The sequence below is a fragment of the Hydra vulgaris genome, chromosome 08, assembly GCF_038396675.1.
Source record: "Hydra vulgaris chromosome 08, alternate assembly HydraT2T_AEP".
NCBI classification, from domain to species: Eukaryota; Metazoa; Cnidaria; class Hydrozoa; order Anthoathecata; family Hydridae; genus Hydra; species Hydra vulgaris.
Window position 1 is genome coordinate 3,047,408 of NC_088927.1, and position 23,458 is coordinate 3,070,865.

Genomic DNA, 23,458 nt, shown 5'->3' on the forward strand with positions numbered 1-23,458 from the left:
ATTTTTGGACCTTGTCTAGAAGAGAAAGAGCATCATTAGAAGAACCAGCCCAAATATGATAACAGTATTCCATACAGAGATGAATAAGAGATTTGTAGAGAATGGAATAAGGGGTAAACTAATGGCGAACCCGATAAAGAGAAGCAACCTTAATTATATTAATTAAATAATTAATATTGCTAAAGATGTTAAAATAACATTTGTAGATACTTATGGATCCAAGCAGGAATGAAGGCTTTTATTCCTTTTCGTTGGTTCTCATTCTAGTCAAGCCTCATTCTACTCCATGGTTTTCACCTTTTTATGCATCTAATTGTATTCATTTTGTCATCTTTTTTAAAAGAACAACTGTTTTGAGAACACACTATTTATTATTGTAAGAAATTGATGTAAAATGGTGCTGTTTAATGCTAAGCTCCATTATTCTTAGTTCACTAAATCTTGTATTTTATCTCAGAAGCTAGGCTTTAGAGGCTTTTAGAAAAATCTTCAACAGTTTCATAACATTCCACTGCTTATTCATGGGACGGACCTTATTACCTCTCCCAAGGATAAGGCATAACTAATTGCAAAAAAATTTTCTCCTAATTTAACTCTTGAATCTTATGGCCATACTCTTTTTTCCATTTCAACTCATTCTTGATTGATTCGTCAAGCAAGAATGAGTTAAAATTCAGAATAATTATTTTGCTTACCCCTAAAGCTTTTGCCTAGGAGGCCTTCTGCAAGACAGTAGCTGGATGCAATTAATATTAGCTCAAGGCAAGTATTTTTATGAATACACAATCTCTAGTCCTTACTCAACCAAGAACTCCTAGGGGATTTTTAAGTTGTAGTTTATTTTTCCTAGCCTTTGCCTAAAGAAAGCAAACCCTAAAAGGCAGCAAGGACATGGGGTAGTTAGTACTGGGTTACATAATACCAGTAGCAGGGTGATCGTGACCTGACCTGGAGTAGTTAAAAGAAGTTTCTTCCTATTAGCAGTACTTTAAAAGAGGAAAAACATTCTAACAGAACACTAGAGATTAAGGTGAGCATAGGTTTTATAGTTGGAGTTACTAGTTGGTTGCTGAGCTCACACTGCATCAGAGAAATAAACAGAACACAAACATACATAAAGTAACTTACGGGTGACTGAATACCGCGCCAGAAGTTCAGACAGAACACAAACATACATAAAGTAACTTACAAATATACATATAGGTTACTATATAGATAATTACTTTTCACACTAATGGCCATGGCTTTATGCCAGTCCTATATTAGGGCAGTTAAGGTTCCTTAGCTGTGGTGAAGACAATTTATCTAGGATAAATTGTCTTCACCACATAGGAAAGATAACTTATGTATACAATCCCAGATTTAATTATGGGTAAGAGTTTTAGATCACACATTGAGGTCATGCAGTTGTAAGAAGTTACTTAAACTTTTCTGTAATGTCATTTAAATAAAAAATTAGTATTACAGAAATCCACCCAAACACATTAATTGTGGATACATAGATAGGCCCCAAAATCCAAATGATTTAATCTTTTTTTGGTCATATCTTTTATACAAAACAAAGAAATCCATTTTTTGTTGTTGTCGATTTTTTCTGTGTTTTTCTTTGTTTTCTTTGCAGGTGTTACAAAAGTATTTTTGTATTCATATTTTATTTTTTATCTAAGGTTTTTTTTTATATTTTAGTCGGGGATTTCAAAATCACATGTTATATATTGTGTAAAACTTTTTTGAAATTTGTTGCAACTTCCTCATGTTTTGATTAGCTTTTTTATCTCAAATTTCCATTCATATGTTTTTATATTTAGGAATATTTTGTTTTAAGAATATACCTAACACACAATAAAAATTATTTAGCTATATCCAGGCCTGTAACATTAAAATTTTTAGGGGGATTGTTTTTTTAAAAAAAGGTAGTTTAAAATAAAAATTTTACTTGATTTTTATTAAAAAATTGCATGAAATAAGAGAACTTGGTAAAAAAAAAGCAGGTTGATCGCACCCTATGATCCCCACATAGCCAACCCAATAGGCATGATATTACATAGCATAGTGGAATGTAGGGCGGCCAAAAATAAAAAAAATATAGGCTTTAATTTGGAAACAAGTTATATTAAAAGTATATATTATAGATAAGAAAATCCTAAAATATTAGTCTTATTTGATTTGAAGTTCTGAAGATATCCGTATTTATAGTTATGTATTTAGATTAAAAAAATTGATTTTGCCTCATTGAAAGTGTTCTTTTGATACATTCTGCTCAGGTGATCAAAGAAGAATAGATTATTATATATTGTTTGAAAGCTAATCAAATCTACTTTTTAATGGCAATAAAAATATTTTAATAAATTTTAAAAAATTTTGAAAATCAGTTATTTAATCAGAAATATTGTTAAAAAAAAATTAAAAGTCAATATTGATGGAACTGAAAAAAAAAACTGTTCAAAACATCTTCATTTTGCAAAAAATTAAAGCTCAATATGTTCTTAACAAAATGCAAAAAATTGGCTGCCCTGAACTTCCTTAAAAAAAGATATGCAGATTTGAGTCTCATACTAAAAATGCAATTTGACATACTTTTAATGCATTAAATAAATGATGATCAGAAATTTAGGTTGGAATTTGGTTTGATACTTTAATGTTTGCATAAAAAATAAAAACATAAAAAAAATCAATTTATTTCATAATCACCAAAATCTTTATCTCAATCTTTAATAATAATGATAATCAGCAATGTCAATGATAATCAGCAATATCTTATACCAAATAACAATATTTTTATTTCATATCTCTTATAGCATAGTGTTTAGATAAGCAGTCTGATGTCATACTAAAATAGCAAGCTGCCAGAGGCATACAATAACTGGTAGTACATACATAAACTTACTCACAGGGATCACATGCAAGAAGTGCCACTGCATCATATAAAGGTTTGAGTTAGAGCAGCAGTCTTTTTTTTTTATAATTTTTCATTTTTTTCTTCTTTTTTCCGAAAAACCTATAGATTTATGTCAACAATAAATGTTGACTAACTGTCAGCTAGGAACTAATTGGCTGTTTACATTTTGTGTGTTTTTACATATTTTCTGTTTATTATCAATAAATATTCTTCAACCTGTTGAGCGTGTGTCCACTAAATCTGGTATCAAAAAATATAAAAAAATTTCAAAAATATGTAAATAATCAGTAGAACGCTTTGGCACAATTACTTGCATACTAAAATCTATAACTCAATTTTCTTGGAAACACAAAAAATGGACATCTAAATATTCTATAGTAGATGTCAATACTAAAAATGCTTAATTATATTTAAAATTCTAAGTTTAGTTTATTTTTCATTCGTTTTATTTGTTTGTATTGTGTTTTTATATATATATGTAAACACTATGTTGTTTATTTAATAATGAAACAATGTTGTTAAATTTATTTATTAATAAATGAAAGGTTAACATGAAAATTAAAATAATTTTAATTAACAAAAAAAAAACAAGTAATTAAATAAAATGATTGAACAATCATTTTATTTAATGTGCGAGTAAAAAATCTTTTTTTAAATTTGACTAAAAAATTTTTATTTGCAGATATTCACTATTTGCTGTAGTTAATCATCAAGGAACTTTAGAAGTTGGCCACTACACTAACTTTATCAGACAAAAAAAAGGAGAGGTTCATATTTAATAAATTTTTTTAATTTATTATAAACTTATAAGATATTCATAAGTTATTTTTGTTTTGTTTATTTAACTTTTAGTGGTTCAAATGTGATGATGGTTGGATTACTAAATCTTCCCTTAGTGAAGTTTTAAACAGTGAAGGGTAATCTTGTTTCTGTATTTTGTAAGCATTTAATGAGTTTTTAATTTGTTGGTTTAGCTACTACTGTCACTTTTTTTAAAATTTTTAAAAATAAATGAATGAAAAAATCAAGAATGATAAATACTTATATGTTGTTATATAATGACTTTTTTAAAAACACTTAAGTCTTTCTCCTAAATCAAACCATTTGTCTATCTCTTAAATCCAACAAGCTACCTATCTGGAAATGGAATCTGGAAATGGAATCTGAAAATGGAAATTCTAAATAGATAAAGTAAAACACAAAATGAATAAAGTAATAAAAAAAACACAAAATCAATGCAATATATAGAAGTGTAAAATATACACAAGATATCACAAAAGTAAAACAAAATAAAAATAAGGAATAAAAATAAAAAGCAATTAATAAAAATAATGAATAAAAAAATAATTTAAACTAACAACAAAAAATAAAAATTATGTTAATAAAAAATATATAATGTAAATTAACAAAATTTTCAAACTTTTAATACTTTAGAAGGCTTTTTGTCAATTATTCCTTCTCGACAATTCCAAGTCAAGCCTCACTCTTCTCCATGGTTTGCAGCAGCACAATGAGGTCCTTTCATTGTGCTGCTGCAATTCCCAATCGAAACCTTTCATATCTATCAGCAAAAAAATGCAGAATCTATTAGCAAAAACCTGCAGAAAACAGACACCTATTTACTCTTGCTAGAAACCATTGTAAAAAGGTTTTGTATAATGTCAAACCCATCTACTAAAATTCATTCTCATGTTACTAATCATTTTACTGTTATTGTTCCTAAGTGTTCCAAAAATTCTTATTCATCTAGTTTTTTTCCTTGAACATCATGTCTTTTGAATTCGCTTCTTTTATCTTGTTTTCATGATTCATGTAACTTGTAATCTTTAAAGTCGTCTGTCAATCGTTATCTTGCTCTATAAACTTTATATATAAGCTATGCAGTAAAAGCATAGCTTATATATAAGCTATGCAGTAAAAGTGCATTTGTTTGAAAAAATAAGTAATACAAAAATACATAAAAAAATGTTCTCTGGTTCTAAAATATTTTAAATGGTATTAATGTCATAATGGAAAAGGCATACATAGTGCCTAGATAAGATTTTAGTTCTGTTTGGTTTTATGAACAGGGATTTTCCTTATGCAAACAAATAATAGGTTGCTAAAACTCTTTTGAACTATTTCTTTAACTTTAATTATACAGAAAAGTTATGCTTGTTTAACGATCTCATTTGTTTTGAAAAATCAATTTGAAAAAACTCTTGGTTCATCTTTGTTAAATGAAATTAAAAAGATAAACCTTAGTTAAACTGTCTGTCACCACTATGGGAATATTTTGATCTGTTCAAGATTATTTTTAACTTAGTAATCTGTGGTTATTGATAGCACTGAAAGGTCTTGCAGATATTGAAAACAATGAACAGTCAGAAACTGCCATTTGATATTTAGCAAAGGAGAGTTCACCCAAGAATGGTGTCAACAAAGCCCTTATATGCAGAAATTAAATAACATTCGTAAGTAGCCGTTACAAAATAACAAGTTTAACTTGTAAATGAGTTTTTATTTAATAATATATTTATATTTTTATTTACAAGTATTTCATTGTTTATATAATATTCTCTTGGGTCTCTATAGACACAAAGAATTTTGGTTGCAAAATGCAGAAGTGGATGAAATTATAGAAGAAAGAAGATATTATATAAAAGATAGAAAAAGTCTACGAATGAAGAAGACAGACTCTGGTTTGCTTCTCTAGATTTATAGGAAAAAGAAAAGCAGTGTTCAAACTCATAAAGCATATGGTAAGCAAAAAAAAAGGTTTTCTCTTTATTTTCGGAGAGTTGTTAAAGAATACTATTAAAGGGCTAGATGAAACAAAACTTATTAAAGAACACTCTTAAAGATGGAATAAAACTTACAAATTGAGTTAAGGTAAAAACAAGGCGGAAGACTCTTTTTTAAAAATTGCTAAATAAACATGAATTTGAAACAATTAGGGTTAAAGTAAATAAAGTTGGTGAACCAGCTTGTTGTGAAGTAAAATCAGCTGCTTAGGGGGCTCAATTAGACAAAGTTGTTGATACTTGGAGATATTGGTTGCAATTTTGAAGACTTCAGGGGATGCAGGTGTTCAGTGTGTGTCAGGTTTTTGCAAAACAATTGTACATGAAAATAAAAAGTTGGATGGTAATCATTTATAAATGAGACAGAGAATGCAGTTTAAGTAAGGAATAAAATTGCTTGACCAGGTAATGAAAGTTTTAAAAAGAATTTTTTTTTTTTTTTTTTTTTTAAACATCTTCGCTTCCAACAAGGCTGCAAGCAGCCACTAATTAAAGTTGGAAGTTACTGTAAGAGAAAAGATGAAGATTGTAGAGCAAGATAACGATTGACGGATGATTTAAAAGATTGCAAATTATATGAATCAGGAAAGCAAGATGAAGGAAGCGAATTCCAAAGAACTGATGTTCGAGGAAAAAAACTAGACGAATAAGCGTTTTTGGAGCACTTAGGAACAGTCACAGAAAAAGGATGACACTTAATTGAATGACGAGTAACACGAGAATGAATTTTAGTAGATGGCACAAGAGACGCTAGCTCTTTAGAGCAGTGCCCATTATAGTATTTGTAGAAAAGAGAAAGAGAAGCAACATTACGACGGTGTGATAATGGTTGAAGGTTGGCTGCAAGAGCAAGTCCAACTATGTTTACAATGCGTTTTTGCACCTTGTCTAAAAGAGAAAGGGCATCATTAGAAGATCCGCCCCAGATATGACAACAGTTTTCCATACAAGGCCGGATTTGAGATTTATAGAGATAAAGAATAGAATCCAGAGTAAGAAAGTGGCGAGCTCGATAAAGAGATGCAACCTTAGCAGATGCTAATTTTGCAACCGATTTTATATATGGTTTCCAAGAAAGATTGGAAGTAAGAGTTAATCCTAGAAGATGAAGAGTAGGTGACTCATCGAGTACATCACCGTTCATAAATATAGGAAGATCTAAATTATTGCGATAACGATTGACTGAAAAAATTGAGTTTTATCTGAATTAAAGTTCACCAGCCACTGTGAGCCCCATGCTGTAGCAGAAGTGAGATCCTTTTCAAGCTCAAATGCCCCCCCCCCCCCAAGCAATCAGAGGGTGTTGGTTTCTTATCACGACAAGAATAAATGGTAGTATCATCAGCAAACAATGCCACCTTAGATGTGAGAATATCTGAAGGATGGTTAATGTAAATTAAAAAGAGTATAGAGCCAAGGATAGAACCTTGAGGAACCCCTGAAGTTACAGAATAAGAAGAAGAGTGTTGTCCATCGAGGACAACTTTTATGCTACAATTGGAAAGGAAGGATTCAATGATCTTAAAGATGTTGCCGGATACACCATAAGAAGAAAGCTTATGGAGAAGACCAGCGTGCCAAACTTTATCAAATGCTTTTGAAATGTCAAGAGCGATGGCCTTAACCTCTCCACCTTCATCTAATGCACGATAAAACCTGTCAGTTATTACTGTTAGCAAATCAGCTGTAGAACGAGAAGATCGAAATCCATATTGATGGTCAGAAAGTAAGTTATTAGATTCAAGATGAGAAATTAAGTGTTTGTTAATTAAAGATTCAAAAACCTTGCTTATGATAGGAAGAAGACTTATGGGACGGTAGTTAGACGAATCAGATCGCTCCCCAGAATTTTTGAAGATAGGGATAACAAATGCGGCTTTCCAGCAGGCTGGAAAACAAGACTCTGATAAGCACTTGTTGAATAGTTTTGAGAGTATAGACGACAGCTCCGGAGAACACTTCTGCAAGACAATAACAGGTATGTTGTCTGGGCCACAAGCTGTAGAAGAGTCTAGGCAGGAGATCACTTTAGATACAGATGCTGGAGTGATATGAATGTCAAGCAATGGATCAACCTGTTTGTTGGCAATATCAGGTAGAACGCAATTAGTGGAATCAAGAGATGATATTGATGAAAAGTTTTTAGCAAACAATTCAGCTTTGTCTTTAAGTGAGGTGACAAAGTCTGAACCATACAAGAGAGGTGGAATTATAGATTTGCCCTTATTATTGATATTATTAAAGATTCTCCAGAAGTCACGAGAGCCTAATTTTTGAGATGAGATACGAGATTTCATGACCTGAGAATAGCGGGTTTTGGCGTTAGACACAACCTTTTTACAGTTGTTTCTAGCAGTAATAAACAGACGTCTGTTTTCTGGAGAATTGTTTTGCTGATAAATATGGAAGTAATGGTTTCGATTGGCAATCGCAGCAGCACAGTGTGAGGAAAATCATGGAGGAGAGTGACGCTTGACCTGGAATCGTCGAGAGGGAATAAAAGATTCCATGCCAGCCTGAATCCACGAAGTTATGTAAGAAGCACATTTGTCGACAGGAAGTTGAAAGATTTCTACCCAAGGGCCATCACAAAGAAAATCACGGAAAGAATCCCAGTCAGCTCTACTCTAGCTGTAAGAGGTTCGATAATAGGGGTATTCAGGTGATGAAGAAGAATGAGATAATAGTTTAGAGAGATCAAACTGTGATCAGAAGCACCTAAGGGTGAATGTGGAGAAACTGAGCACTGACTAGGATCAGAAACAAGACATAAGTCGAGTAGAGAAGGTAAATGATTAGGGTTGTCAGGAAAGCGAGTTGGAAAGTTGACTATTTGAGTTAGGGATTGAGAAAGGCAAAAGTTGTGGGCTTTAATGCCTGCAGAGTCACTGACACTAGAGCCAAGCCATTCAGAGTGGTGAGCATTATAGTCAACGACAACAACTATATTAGCTGATGGATAAAGAGAAAGGGCTTGGTCAATATGATCAGAAATAACATCAAAAAGAGTGCAGTCTTGAGATGAAGGAGAGCGATATAGAACAAAGAGAAAGGCAATAGAGTGAAGTGGTGCTAAACGAAAGCACATAAAAGATTAGTCTGTGGATTCAAACCTAGTTTCACGACAAACAGGTGAATTCTTACAAATGTAAATGCCCAGGCCAAGCATGTGACTATTGGAGTCTTTACGAATTAGAGGAAGATAACCATCAACACTAAGATCACAAGATGAGACAGCTGAACTCAAATTAGTCTCACAAAGAGCAAGTAGGTCTGGTGAACTTTGCAAGAGATAAGACTCAACAGTAGAAAAGTTACTTCGAAGACCACGAATTTTGTGAATGATAGGTTTAGAGAACTTGGTGATGATGATGGTTTTTTGTGTTTTATAGTTTTTGGTACTTTATTCATTTTTAAATTAGATTGAAGAACTTGACTCAAAGCATAGATAATACTCAGAACACTGTTTAATAGCCCAAGCAATTGCCTTATTACTACTAATAAACCCTAAGCTGTATCAAAGGGCTCCAAATGTGGCCTCCGCAATGCACACCAAAAGTACAAACAGGGACACCATCCATGCGCAACATGGCACTGTTAATACTTTGATATTTTTTAGCTGTTGATGGAATCAGCCTCTCTGAGAGCTACCACAGAGTTCAGGAAACCTGACTACCAGCCGGCCTCAGAACCATAAAACAGAGTTTTAGAGCTGTACCCTCATAAGGAGATAATAGAATGAGTTGCCTAGTCATAAAAACAGTGACACAAGCAAACCCATGCATTGAGTCAAGAAGATCCAGCATTCAACATCCTAAACTGGAAACAATGTATTAAAAGTACATCTGCGTCAGCCTAATAGATGAAGAAGGGGTGCGAGGCTGGTCAACAGATAGAATCTGTTTACCACTTAAGTCTTTGCCTAGGAGGCCTTCTACAAGACAGTAGCTGGGTGCATTTAACATCTGCCCAAGATAAGTGTTTTTATCGAGACACCATCTCTAGCCTTTACTCAACCAAGAGCCCCAAGGCAGGGGGTGTTTTATATCGGAGTTGGCATCTCCTAGCCTTTGCCTAAAAAGGCGAATCCTACAAGATTATGCATTCATTCAGAAGTTAACATATAGTACTTTGCATGTATTTTATTAAGAGTCAGAAATTAACATATAGTACCTTGCCTTACCTTGTACCTTGTAAGATTTTATTATTTGCTACAAAGTAAGAAGCAGTTTATATTTTAGAAACAGTTTTGTTTTAGACTAGGAAAAGTCAAATCTCATCTTAACTACATGGTAAGTTCGAGAAAAGATATTTTGGAAATAAAAAACAATCTATGTATAACTTTTGTCGACCTTTTATAAGCTTTTAACAGATTACTAAGAGAGGTAGTGTGAACAAGGTAAAGTTCATTCTTTAGTCAATAATAAGCAAGTAGAAATTACTGGAAAATGCCCATGTGAAGTGTATAGGATTTAAGTCAATCCCATTTTTTTTTTTTTTCGGTTTGTAAATTATGTAGTGATATACACGGTGCTCTTAATAATGTTGGTCTAATGTTGGTCTAAGTTTAAAAGTTATCTTCACTTATAACAGAAAAGTATTATGTATTACCAAAGATTAAAAAAATGTGTTATACATTACATTCAAAAGTTAAAGGAATGTTATACATTACATTCAAAAGTTAAAGGAATGTTATACATTACATTCAAAAGTTAAAGGAATGTTATACATTATATTCAAAGGTTAAAGCAATGTTATACATTACATTCAAAAGTTAAAGGAATGTTATACATTACATTCAAAAGTTAAAGGAATGTTATACATTGTATTCAAAGGTTAAAGGAATGTTATACATTATATTCAAAGGTTAAAGGAATGTTATACATTACATTCAAAAGTTAAAGGAATGTTATACATTACATTCAAAAGTTAAAGGAATGTTATACATTGTATTCAAAGGTTAAAGGAATGTTATACATTACATGCGTTCAAAGTGTTATGACATATATGAGTTAAACATATAAAAAAACTTGAATGAAGTTAATAATGTCCAACTTCTAGAAGATGAACAAAGAAAGTGGTGATCATATGGATGTGTGGTGTGACTCTAAAAGACAGAGATTAGGAATAGTTGGTGTATCTGATACAGCGCGCTAGGGAGTATTAGGATGGTTTGGGCTTATAAAGCGTAAAGATACAGATGATTGGGTGCATGTAGGGTGTTAGCTGCTTTAGAAAAAAAAGTTAAAAGAAAAGCATAAAGAGGGTCCATTACAGATGACACGTAAAAGCTTCAGTGAAAGAAAGAAGATGCTTAAGACTTTTATAACAGTTACAACTTTAAATTAGTTACGAAGTTCTGCTCTAATAATTCTTAAGTTTGATGTCAGTCGTGTTACTAATCAAAGACACTAGACTTTATAACTTTTAGTTTTTAGACACTTATTAAAAGAAAAAGTTTTTTTTATTATCTTGAAAAATGTTTTTTGCTGGTAGTTCCCATTTGATTGCTTACATAAACGTATGAAAATAATCAAAATAAACGCTAACTTCATTATCATGTCAAACTTTTAAAGTCGTTTTTCTCTACAATTTTATTTTTACAACGCTTCCATTAAAAATTATGTAGAATAATTATTATAGAACTGTAGAATATTATATATTATTGATTGTAGATAATAATTAATAATTGTATTAATTGATAATAATGATGCTATCATACTGTTGTTTTACTTTGGTGTTTTTATACTCTATGCAACTGTATAAATAACTCCATTTCATAGACTTGGTACCTTTTCCTATCTTTTTTCTCATATGTATAAATGTACTTGCAAATTTTTTTTATTTAGGTACCTTCTCTTTTATCACAAAGAAATTCTCGATTACGAATAACGGCTTATCTATGATTTTAGGTACATTTTATTAAGTTGTACAGAAATTTTCAACTGTGAATAATTTTTATCTCGATTGCATCTGATTCAATACTCATGTTTTTTTAGGTATTCATTTAGGTTTCTTCTATTGCAAAGGAATTTTCGACTTCGAATAATTTTTCTATCGATGAAATAATATATATATATATATATATATATATATATATATATATATATATATATATATATATATATATATATATATATATATATATATATATTGCTATTATTAACGCTAAATGTAGTTAACGTTATTATTTTTAAAATAAATAATACTAAATTTTTTTAAAAATAAAATTTTTTAAGTAATTTTATGCATCTAGTATTGTTTATTCTGATATAAATAGTTATAAAATTCGATGAACTTTAAATTATTGGTGTTATAGTTGTTCTAACGTTGGTTATAACGCTCTAGTAATGCCATGATATATACCAGATATATGTTAGGAAAAAAAAGTCTAAAATTCTTCGTCTTTAATTATATAATAGGTATGATGATTTTAAAAATTCTAATTACCAAAAAAAGGTTTGTGGAACATTTTTTATAGCCTGCATACCGAGCCAGAACAGCCGATTTTGAGACAAAATTTATCCTTCTTTAATGGTATTATCATTTTTTTCGTCATATATAAGTATTTTACAATGTTCTTGTTTTACAAGTTTCAACAACAAAATATAAATTTAAGAACGACCGGAGCAAGTAGAAGATAAAGGTCTTTAAGAACGACCGGAGCAAGTAGAAGATAAAGGTCTTTAAGAACAACCGGAGCAAGTAGAAGATAAAGGTCTTTAAGAACGACCGGAGCAAGTAGAAGATAAAGGTCTTTAAGAACGAACAGAGCAAGTAGAAGATAAAGGTCTTTAAGAACGACCGGAGCAAGTAGAAGATAAAGGTCTTTAAGAACGACCGGAGCAAGTAGAAGATAAAGGTCTTTAAGAACGACCGGAGCAAATAGAAGATAAAGTCTTTAAGAACGACCGGAGCAAGTAGAAGATAAAGGTCTTTAAGGAACGACCGGAGCAAGTAGAAGATAAAGGTCATTTCATCAAGCCCCAATAGTAAGCGTAAAGGTTTGTACAAATTTCTTATTTTATTATTACTTATAATTTACTTATTATTCTAAACTTACAAGTACTCATTATATAAAAACAGCTAATAAATAATTACAATAAAAATACTATAAATCGCAACAATAGAAAAAACAAATAAATAAATTTAAAAATATAACAAGTATTTTTTTTTTTAATTATAATGTATAATTATTATATAAACAATTAGTTTCGGATTAACAAACCTATTTATTTTTTAAATAACAGATAAAGAGAGCAAAAGAAGACTAGCGAAACTGACCTAACCTAACCCTCTAACCAAACTCTAACACTATAACAAGAGATAACGTTCTGCAAATGTTGCCACAAAATCATTTAATTCTATTTTAGAATTTTATGAGGATAATGCAATCTTAGAATTTTTATTAAATTTTCAAAAAGTTTTAAGATTATTTCATTAGTACATTTTTAGGATACAACTGTTGATACAAAACAAACTTATCATTCTTTCTTTCTCATTACATATAGCATTTTACAATACTAATATTATTATATACCAAATGACCAAATGAATCACTGAAGTTCCTATTTGAAGCAAGTTCTTCTGAAATAATCAGAAAACTTCAAGTACCACAAAAAGCCAAAAAAATAACAAAAGTGAAATGACATTAAAATGAAAATTTACAAAAAATATTGAGAATGTTACATATTAATGCACAGATTTTAATAAACACATTTTTAAAGTATAATAAATAAAGTATAATAAATAAATAAAAAAAGCATAAAAAAATAAACGCATTTATTTTATTAGAGCATTTTTATGCTTTTGAATGTTATTTTTATTTCACAAGATAATACTTTTTTTTTCAGATTGAGTTCTTTATTTACTTTATTAATAAAAAAAGTTATTTTTTTGTTGATACTATTCGATTATTTATGCTTTTATTTTTTGATGATTTAAGTATATATAAAAAGAATCGTCGCTATTTTAATTTATTTTCAGTTCACCTACTAAACCTTTCGTAGATGCTTCGGGATCATTTTCCTCGTTATAATTTTACATTACGTTGTATACCCAAAAATTATTTTGCAGAAAGGGAATGTTGTGAAGCAAAGTAAGACCCAATAATGTCTACAAAATTTTTTTTTTTTTTTTTCATTTTTTAGGTGCTCCTTACGGTCTTATCACGGAGCACCGCGGGAGAGCATTTAACTAGAAGTTCAAGCCTTCTTCCTTACCAATGTAGCTTATTGGGCTAGAGCCGGGATCGAACCCGAGACTTCTGGCTTCTGAACCAGAACTCTAACCACTGCGCCACGGCTGCACAAAATTTAATTTAAAGAAAATAAATTGTAAGGGCAGGTTTTAGGGGGAATGGGAATTGTATGTATGTATGTATATATGTATATATGTATGTATATATATATATATATATATATATATATATATATATATATATATATATATATATATATATATATATATATATATATATATGTTCTCGTATTTACTAGAAAAAAACTTCCCTAAGACACACAAACTTCACAAAATCTTAAACAGAAACACTGTAAAGGTAAGCTACAGTTGCACTGAAAATATAGAAAAAATTATAAAAACCACAACAACAAAATTATCTTCCCTAGAATTGAAAATAATGATCCAAAATGCAACTGTCGAAACAAAGCAGAATGCCCCCTGAATGGTTAGTGCAAATCCACAAATATTATATATAAATGCATCATCGCAGCAAAAAACCAACCCAGCAAAGTTTATATAGGATTAACGGAAGGTGAGTGGAAAACCAGATACAACAACCACAAATCATCATTCAACAATATTAAATACAAAAATTCTACCGCCCTATCAAACTATGTCAGGGATTTAAAAAACATTTTTAATGAAACCCCTATGCTAACATGGTCTATTCTCAAATCAGTACCCCCTATTCAAATATTTCCAAAAGATGCCCACTATGTCTGTATGAGAAATTTACTATTATATCATATCCAAAACCTGAAGAACTGTTAAATAAGAGAACCAAAATTATATCAAAGTGCCGCCACGAAAATAAATTCTTATTAAAAAATTTCAAAGCTCGCTACAAACCTCACTAACAACTATAAATAAAAATAACTATTCTAATCTGCTCCATATATCTCTAAGCTAACTAATAAATTACTCACATACACAACTTTTGTAATATATTTTATAATATTATGTATATTTTTATATCAATTTTAATTCTTATTTTCTTATTTTTATTTTATTATTTTTTAATACACAAATAATACACATTAACACATAAAAAATATTTTAAACAACATTAAACATATAACTATTTCACAATTATTAGCCAACTAAAAACAAATTAATAATATTATAAACCGTAACGTCCACTAAACAAATCGTAGCAAAATTAAACTTTTACTACTTGCCTGTTGATTGTGATAACACATGAAACTCAGAGTTGCAATATTAAATTATATTATAAACATTAGCATTTAGCTTATTCCTGGTACTGCGAGTAACAGTAACATATATTATATATATATATGTATATATATTAGTTAATATTGTTATCAGTCCAATTTACTCTAAAAGCGCAAAATCAAACAATTTCTATTAGTAGCGGCATAAAGTATTTACTCCTTAGCGGAAGCAATTACTTATGAGTAAAAGCAAAACTTTTATTCACGTAGTTTTGAGAAATTGCTTTTGCCGTGAGCATTTGCTTTTTAGCTTTTACTTATATCAGAGCAATTAGATGTGAGCAATAAGCTATTTTGCTCACTCAACTTTTAGTTCGGCAAAATATTAAATGTTTAGTGCAATATAAAAGTTCATAAAATTTCAATGTTAAGCTTTAAGCTAACTTGTATAACTGCATAACTCTATAACTTCATAACGCGTAAGAAAATTGCGTAACGTATTGAAAAGAATAAGATACGATGTCGAGTAATCACAGTTTAATTTGTTCAGATCATTCTTCAAAAAAAAAAAAAAATTCTTTGTCACAAGAACTTAAAACTTTTTGTACCACTTGAAAAAGGTTTTAAATTTAATTTCGTTTTTCTGTAGTATGGGCTATTTCTATATGCGCCTTTTCTTAATTACCCAATACAGTGTGCTAGAAGGTTTAATAACACAACTGTATAGTAAACAGTAAATGTCATATAATGATTAACCTTCTTGTAAGCTTTTAATTTACAAATGCTGTATGAACATTAGCTAAGCTCTGTGAGTAAACGCAACTTAGAGTTTCCTTCTAGTAGTATAGTATAAATCGTAAGTTAATGAAAACATTAGGCCTCCATTAACTTACAAAAGCTTAAAACGCTATAAAAGCTTTATTTTTGTTTCAGGTTTTCCGTAAAAACGGGGTAAGCTAAAATGTTAATAATATTGATACAAGTTTATTCTTAATAAACCCGACTTTCAATTACGTTGCAAAAAACTTTAATTTTTTAAAACAAGTTTACTTTTAATAAAGATTTTTAATATTTGAAAAATTTAATTCAAACCGACATCAAAAAAAATTGAATACAATAGTAAAAAAATTTTGTTTACTTTTTAAAAATCTTGTCTTAAATTTTTACTGTTATGAGAATTTTACTCTCCGCGTAGAATTTTATTTTGCGATCTCTTTGGATTTTGTCAATACTATTGACTCAATAGTATTCACAGAATACAACCTGATCACAAAAAAGTTCTTATAACTAGGTTGAAACAGGCCACAACCTTTAAAAAGTTTAAAAGTGTGGACTATATACTTTTTATTTTTGCGAATGAAATAATTGATATACTGTAAAAATTTTGGTTCACCGTTTACAAACTGACATATTCACAACTATATTAGCCTTTTTCAAACGGCGTTAAACCTGATAACCAATATTTACTTGAGGGGACATTTTTTTGAAGCGCAATATATGTTCAAACAACTATATAAACAATATCAATCAAACAACTACAATTTTCATCAAAATAACTTTCTTTTATAATGGAAAAAGCATGCAAAATTGATCAATTCACATTAGAAGAAGCTACCACGTGGTTAAAAAATCTGCAACTGCCTACTTTAGGCACAAAGGATGTACTTCTAAATCGAATTAAAAAGTTTAATAGATATCCAAATTTGCTTAAGAAAATTAAGAGCAGGGCTGATAGAAATTTCAAACTTAAGTGCATTTTTGATTCTTCGATAATTCCACCGAATTCTGCGAAATGGGAAATAGAATACTCTAAAATGCAATTTGTTGACCAAAAGATATTTTACAAACTTTTTTACATAAAAACGAGGGAAGTATTGGTCAAAAAGTAAAAGCTGCACGTATGCTTCAAAGCAGAAATATAGTAAAAGTTAAAGTTTTTCAAGCTGACTTAAGTAACACTTTTTTAGGATCGGCAAAAAAATCCTATGAATAAAATGCTAAACCTGCAGTTATTTTATTCGTTAATGGTGTGCCATTTAAATCACATTGTCCTTGTCCAGTTGGTTCAAGCGGCTTATGTTGCCACGTATTATGTTTACTTTTGTTTTTACAACATTACACGTCCACAAAAGAAAAATACTCGAGCTTACTTGTACACAAACACTTCAAAAATGGCACAAAAGTCGCAAAAGACTTTATTCCTATGATGCCTTTTAAAGATATTAAAGTAAAATCAGCAAAGATAAAAAAAAAAAATGGCATTATTACATGCTCTGCTGCTGACCCTGACACTTTCTTATTTTAAACGTGATGTTTCTAACATATCTAATGTACTAAAGGAAAAGCTCAAAAAGAGAAACCTGTTACTGAACATTTTTATTCAATTCTCATTAAATATGATAGTGGTACAAAATCTTCTTTAGGAGAGCATTTAACTTTTATCCTTGAAAAAAAAAGCAATTTGCCTTGCTTATCATGATTATATAAAAACGCTTTTATTTGATAAACAATATTATCTGACGACACAAATAAGTTACAGAGAATTAACACAATAATAACAAATTTCAACAATTCTTCTGCTTTTAATGCACAAATTAGTATTGCAATGCTGAAAAAGACTATATAATAATAAATATTAGAAATAGTATAAAGAAACAGTTAAAAATTAACCTAAAAGCAAAAGTTTGTATATACATAAGACTTTTAAACTCACCAAAATCACAGGGAGCTAATTATATAGATGTTCCACAAAGTACTGAAGAGTGGGATCAATTACGTAGATTTAAAATAACTGAAACTCGATTACCTTCTTTACTTGGACTTCAAGGAAAAAAAAAAATTATTGAATGCTGGAGTACTGTAAAAACTGGTAAAGGCAAAGATAACAAACTTTTGGCCATTAAAAATATAAAAAGAGGAGTAGAATTCAAAAATCTGCTATATTTTATTTTGAAAAAGTATCCCAATCAAAAGCAATTAAATGTGATTTCTTTACACACCCTACAAAAATACGCTATTGAGCAATCCCAGATGCTCTTACTGCTGGTGGCTTGCTTTTAGAGGTTAAAACATAGGTAGAAAACTGCGATGGACCCCTTCAATCATTCGATTCCACATTACTATATACAATATGTCAACTGCAAATGCTTTTTGCTGATGCTGAATTTTGTATTTTATTATCTTATCATCCAGAGTTTGAGAGTAGAATTATTTTTTTAATTAAAAGAAATAATCTACTAATTAATAGATTATTAGACATTTGTGACACTATTTTATCTAATTCAAAAATATTTGAATGGAACTATCATGAAAACAAAGAAGTTTGCTTGCTCAGAGAAAAATTACTCACCAAAGAACTAAACTTTGAAAACCTAACCCAGTTCAAAATTTTTGTCAAGAAATACACAAAATCAGTTGTTTTATTAAATTTTGAGTACGATACTGACTTGACAATTCAAACATGTATTTTGTGTACATGTATTTTTACATATAGCTATATATAACATATAACTATATATCTTTTTGACAAATTTTTTTATTAACTATTTAACTTATTTTTCTGTCCTATAGGAGGTAATATCATATTTTTCTGTCCTATAAGAGGTAATGTCATATTTTTTCTGTCCTATAGGAGGTAATGTCATATTTGTAATATGGCACAACATTTGCCAAGTTAAACCCAGTAAATCCATTTGATTTAAAGGCCAAACATTGTTTAAAATTTTCCAATTGCATACTCTTCCAATATAACGCTCAACAAGAATACGGGTGGCAGCAATATTAAAGTTTTTTTGCATTTTACATTCTGAAAATTGGTACCCTTCTTCTTGTTTCGGTCGATGTAAGTATATACCTTTAAAAGAACGTAGTTCTGTTATCGCAAATCCTTTATCTGACATCACTTTATGATCTTCTTGAATAAGTGATAGTATATCTGACTTCTCTGTAATTTTAGTGTGAAATAGGCCCTGGATAAATATAATGAAAAAAAGGCCCATTTAATGAGGAGCTATTCCAATAAGGGCTTTCCTTGTATGAGTGTTTTTGTAGTGAGAAAACATTAACAACCTCAGTTAATCCATTGCCAGTTTTTACAAATATATCTGGCATTTTCTTTAGAAAAAAAAGTACTATCAACTTTTAAATCTATTTCATTAAAATTCTATGTACAGTTGTATAAAACTTTTCAAGCAAAAATGACATAAATTTTAAATCTAATCCATGACGACATACAGTCCGAACACTAAAGAACGGTGTTTCATTATTAACAGTTTTTTCACCTGTATTTGGACAATCTGGGTATGATGATGTAAATACGGTTGGACACGTTCAAGTGCAATACAAGTGCAATACGAGCTGTAATACCACTTCACTATTAGGAAAAGAATTAAACTGCCTAAAAACAACGAGTTCAAAACATAAACAAATATCGCGCTTTAAAAAAAATGTCCCCTCAAGTTAGTATTAGTTTCCAGGTCTGACGCGGTTTGAAAAAGGATAAGTTTGTGTCGACATTTGTTTGAATTTTATTTTCGTATATATCTATAGGGGTCATCCATAAATGATGTCAGTGTTTTTTCTCAAATTTTTGACTCCCCCTCCCCCCTTTGTCAAACTGTCAATTTTCGGCTTTTTATTCAATTAATGTGCAAACTCTTTGTGTAAAATTCCTTTCTTAGGACATAGTTTTGCTATTATTAGTGACTTTTTACAAATACTTGTCCGAAGGAAAATGTTTGTGTACCGATTGTTAATGATTTTCTAAAGCAAATGTTACTAATGATTGTCTAAAGGGAATTGATTGTGCAGCAATCATTACAGAGCATACTTTTTTTTTTTTTTTTTTTTTATTGTGGAAGCAGTATCAAACATCATTGTTGTCTGGATGTCAAAAGATGGATAAAAATAGTCTTCTAAATTTGCTTATAAAATCTTACAATAACGCTTATCCGTTTAAAAAAAAAGCCGATAGTCAAAAAAAAGGTCTATAAAATACGGAATGAGATCAAAGAAAAGCAAGATTTGGAGGATAAGGTAAAGACTCAAATCTAAAAGTATGTCTAAATAGTCTTAAAACAAAAAGGTTCTTTAATGTCATTTTGAGCCCAGCAGTCAACCAAGCAATCTGTTCCTCCCTTGATAGTTCTTCCTCCTTAGAGTTTCAGATCAATTCAGATCAATTTATTGAGCCGATTGATGTTGTTGATACTACGTTTAGCCTCTCTACACAACGTCCCTAACACAATTGAGACAAAGAAGTCTCATACTCAAGACACAATCAAAGCAGAGATCGTTGTTTTGAATCAAAAAATAGCTGCTATGAAGAGCAGAAAAAGAAGTGGCCTAGGACCGATACTGAAGAAGAAACTATTAAAAAGAAAATAACCAGGGTCCAGGAGCTCATGACTAATCTAAGCAAGTTAATTGGCAATATAAAACCAACACAAAAATCAAGGGCTGAAAAGAAAACTGTCACGAATCAGGTATTATTATCGCATCATATAACAAGATACAACAATAATATTTTAGAACATGATTTAAGATCGATAGAAAATAATAAAATAGAATAATAATATTTTAAAACATAAATGGTAATTTTTATAGTTTTTTTTGATACTGCAGGTGTTCGCTGACCACCCGGAAGTAAAAAAAGCCTTTAAAGTACGTGACGGAGTTGGTCATCCAACTATTGAATTAGAACAATCTGAGCTATTGCGCGTCATCATTTAACTTGCTGAACACAGATCTACTGCCCACGGTACAAACCAATCTGAGGTGTATAGGGTGAGAGTGCAACTTTAGCTAATAAAAAATTCTATTAGACTATATAAGGTCTAAATATAAGTTTTTAGCTTCTAAACTTATTCACCTATAAATTTTAATTACTTTATAAAGAGCCTCAAATCGATAGATGAGCTTGGTGCCGAGCTCGAAAAAAGAGGTTACCATTTTGGCAGATATGCTTTACATACTCGGTTGATGTAAAAATGAAGCAATTTAATGCTCGCATCAACTTGACTGGAACCATGTACCAGTCAAGTTGATGCGAGCCCAAAAAAACTTCTATTTAAGTCAAGTGGATGTTCCATTTTGTACAGCAACTATAATAAATGTGGAAGTTTGCTAAGTTTACTCTTTTTTAGGCCTCAAGAATGTCTGATTAATAAGTTAAGACGATAATGCTCGGATCCCGATTTGAATCACCGCTGCTAAAAAACAAGCTCCTATATTAATACATATGGAATATCGGGTTTCTTTTATTAATCATGATTGGATCATTGCAGCAAAGCACAAACTTATCTTGTATGTTTACGCATGCACCGAAATCAAACCAGATGGGCTTGAAAAATCTGACGCAGTTTCCTATTCCGATCTCACTTATGTTGCTGTTCGATCTGGAAAGCATTGATCATCGACATCGTATGCTCACGGATTGGACTTTCAATATCTTCGACTCTGTCAAAGTTCAGTTCATGACAAAGTACCTTTCGACCAAGTTGGTTAAGCCAGTGGTTGTCTTCCGTATTGATAGTGGACCGGATGAAAATCCACGATGCGCTAAAGTTATCAAAATTGGTATAACCTTTTTTTTTTTAATTTATTTATTTTGATCTATCAATTTTATTTTCTTCTTATATATTTATTTTGCTAACAGCAATTCATCATCTCCTTACAAATGATTGGATGTCTTATTAATTATTACGAATGCGCAAGGACAAAGTCTTTTCAATTGATACGAGAGAAGGATGGCTCCACTGAGTTGACTGGGCTTATCCTCCCTTATGATCATTATGAAACTAATCTAGATTCTCAAAATATTTAATTTCATTTTTAACATTAACTCTTTACCAAAAACCAATATACAGCAAGACTTAAGAAAATAATTATCTGCATTGCGAATTGTATTTAAGGTAGGAGAATGGATCTTGTTTCGGAGAAACAGAATTTTGATTTCGCTGGACAGACGCTGTGCCTCGATTTATTCGGGTCTGATGATTGATCAGTATCCAACGGTGGTTGAGTATATCGATTCAAACGGTAAGACGGAGCTCGATGCTTGTCATCTCTTATCAAAAGATCAGAACTGTTTGAAAGGTTTGCCATGAGCGAAGCGAGGCATCGGAATAGGTTTTTTATGCTGATTTCGATAAGACTCCGAAGGGAGTTTTTAGGAGTTGGTGAATTAAACATTCAAAACTTCAATATACCAGGCTAGAGACTCCCTCAAAAGGGTCAATACCTTAATCATTTCCTGATGAGATTAATAATAGATACCTTAAACACTAATGTATTTTTATGCGTATATTTATATTTTTTTTATCTTTTTTGAGTTTTGAAGCGCGAATTCTAATATATTTTAAGAAGTATTTAATTGTTCATTTTTCCGTTTTTAGTTTATATGTTGCTTTTGTTTTTTGCTCTTGATTACAATATTTTTGTCCATCAATTGTTTTCATATTTATACTGTTATTGTCGTGATATATTAGCTCATCATGTTCCGCTGTTAGTCCCCATTAATTATGTATTTTAAAATTAATATTTTAAGTATAAGTTGTTACTAAATTTAATGAATATTTTTTAACCTAAGACTTCTATTTTTTAAATTTAATTTTTCTAAGTTGGGCAGGAACACCAGTACGCATATTTTTTATAAATCAATTAGAATTTTTAAGAAGTTTTTTCTTGTAAAATATTTTTTGCTTTTATACTGGACATCTGTCATAACACTTTTTGATAATTTTTAGCTTATTATTACTCTAATATAATCCTTGCTCTTTCTTCACTGAGGCTTCCACGGCTGCATGTATTCCATTAAATATATTTTAATATATTAATATATTAATAACCCTAATAATGACCCTAACCCTGAAAGATTTGCCTCTTATGCGCGAACCAGTAAATACTTCACGCAAATAATAACATGCGAGGATTTCGGATGTTGCTTTTTGAAAAAAAGCTCTTATTTCCATGTTATTCCCGGTCGATTTCTGCCTCTACCTAATCCAATCTATCAGTCAGAAGATGGCTTGAGCTGTATCCGTTATAGACGTCGCCAACAAAAATTGTTTTCCTTCTGTATTTTTTCTTTTCGCCAATTATATTCAGAGCAGCATTCCTCAATTATTGAAATAATTTAAACTTTCTCCTTACAATCTGATGTGATATTAACCTTTCGCGAGTCAGACCTGTTTGCATTGCCGTCAAACACAAAAGATAGTTAATGGCCGTAATTGCGATAGAAGAAAACGCGGACTTTGCTGAATGGTTCGATGAGAATAAAATCGAAACGGAGGACCTTAATATTCCAAATGATGCAACTATTTCAGACGAATTGGACTGCTCTATTCCAATCATATCAATTG

At 30.5% G+C, this 23,458-nt stretch overlaps 1 protein-coding gene and 1 long non-coding RNA gene across 2 annotated transcripts in view; both read left to right on the forward strand.

Moving 5' to 3' along the window:
* The window catches only part of LOC100197916 (ubiquitin carboxyl-terminal hydrolase 22), a 90,255-nt gene extending 78,479 nt beyond the window's left edge, over positions 1-11,776 (forward strand). The window contains exons 14-17 of the mRNA XM_065802284.1: positions 3,582-3,666; positions 3,752-3,816; positions 11,532-11,594; positions 11,682-11,776. Coding sequence (XP_065658356.1) covers positions 3,582-3,666; positions 3,752-3,816; positions 11,532-11,574 — 193 coding nt within the window. The 3' untranslated portion in view covers positions 11,575-11,594; positions 11,682-11,776. The remainder of the gene's footprint in view (positions 1-3,581; positions 3,667-3,751; positions 3,817-11,531; positions 11,595-11,681) is intronic.
* A 387-nt stretch (positions 11,777-12,163) lies between these two features.
* LOC136082899 (uncharacterized) lies at positions 12,164-22,461 on the forward strand. Its single transcript, XR_010639817.1, has 3 exons — positions 12,164-12,686; positions 21,239-21,671; positions 21,751-22,461. It is a non-coding gene; the product is annotated as an uncharacterized LOC136082899 (long non-coding RNA).
* The last annotated feature ends 997 nt before the right edge of the window (positions 22,462-23,458 follow it).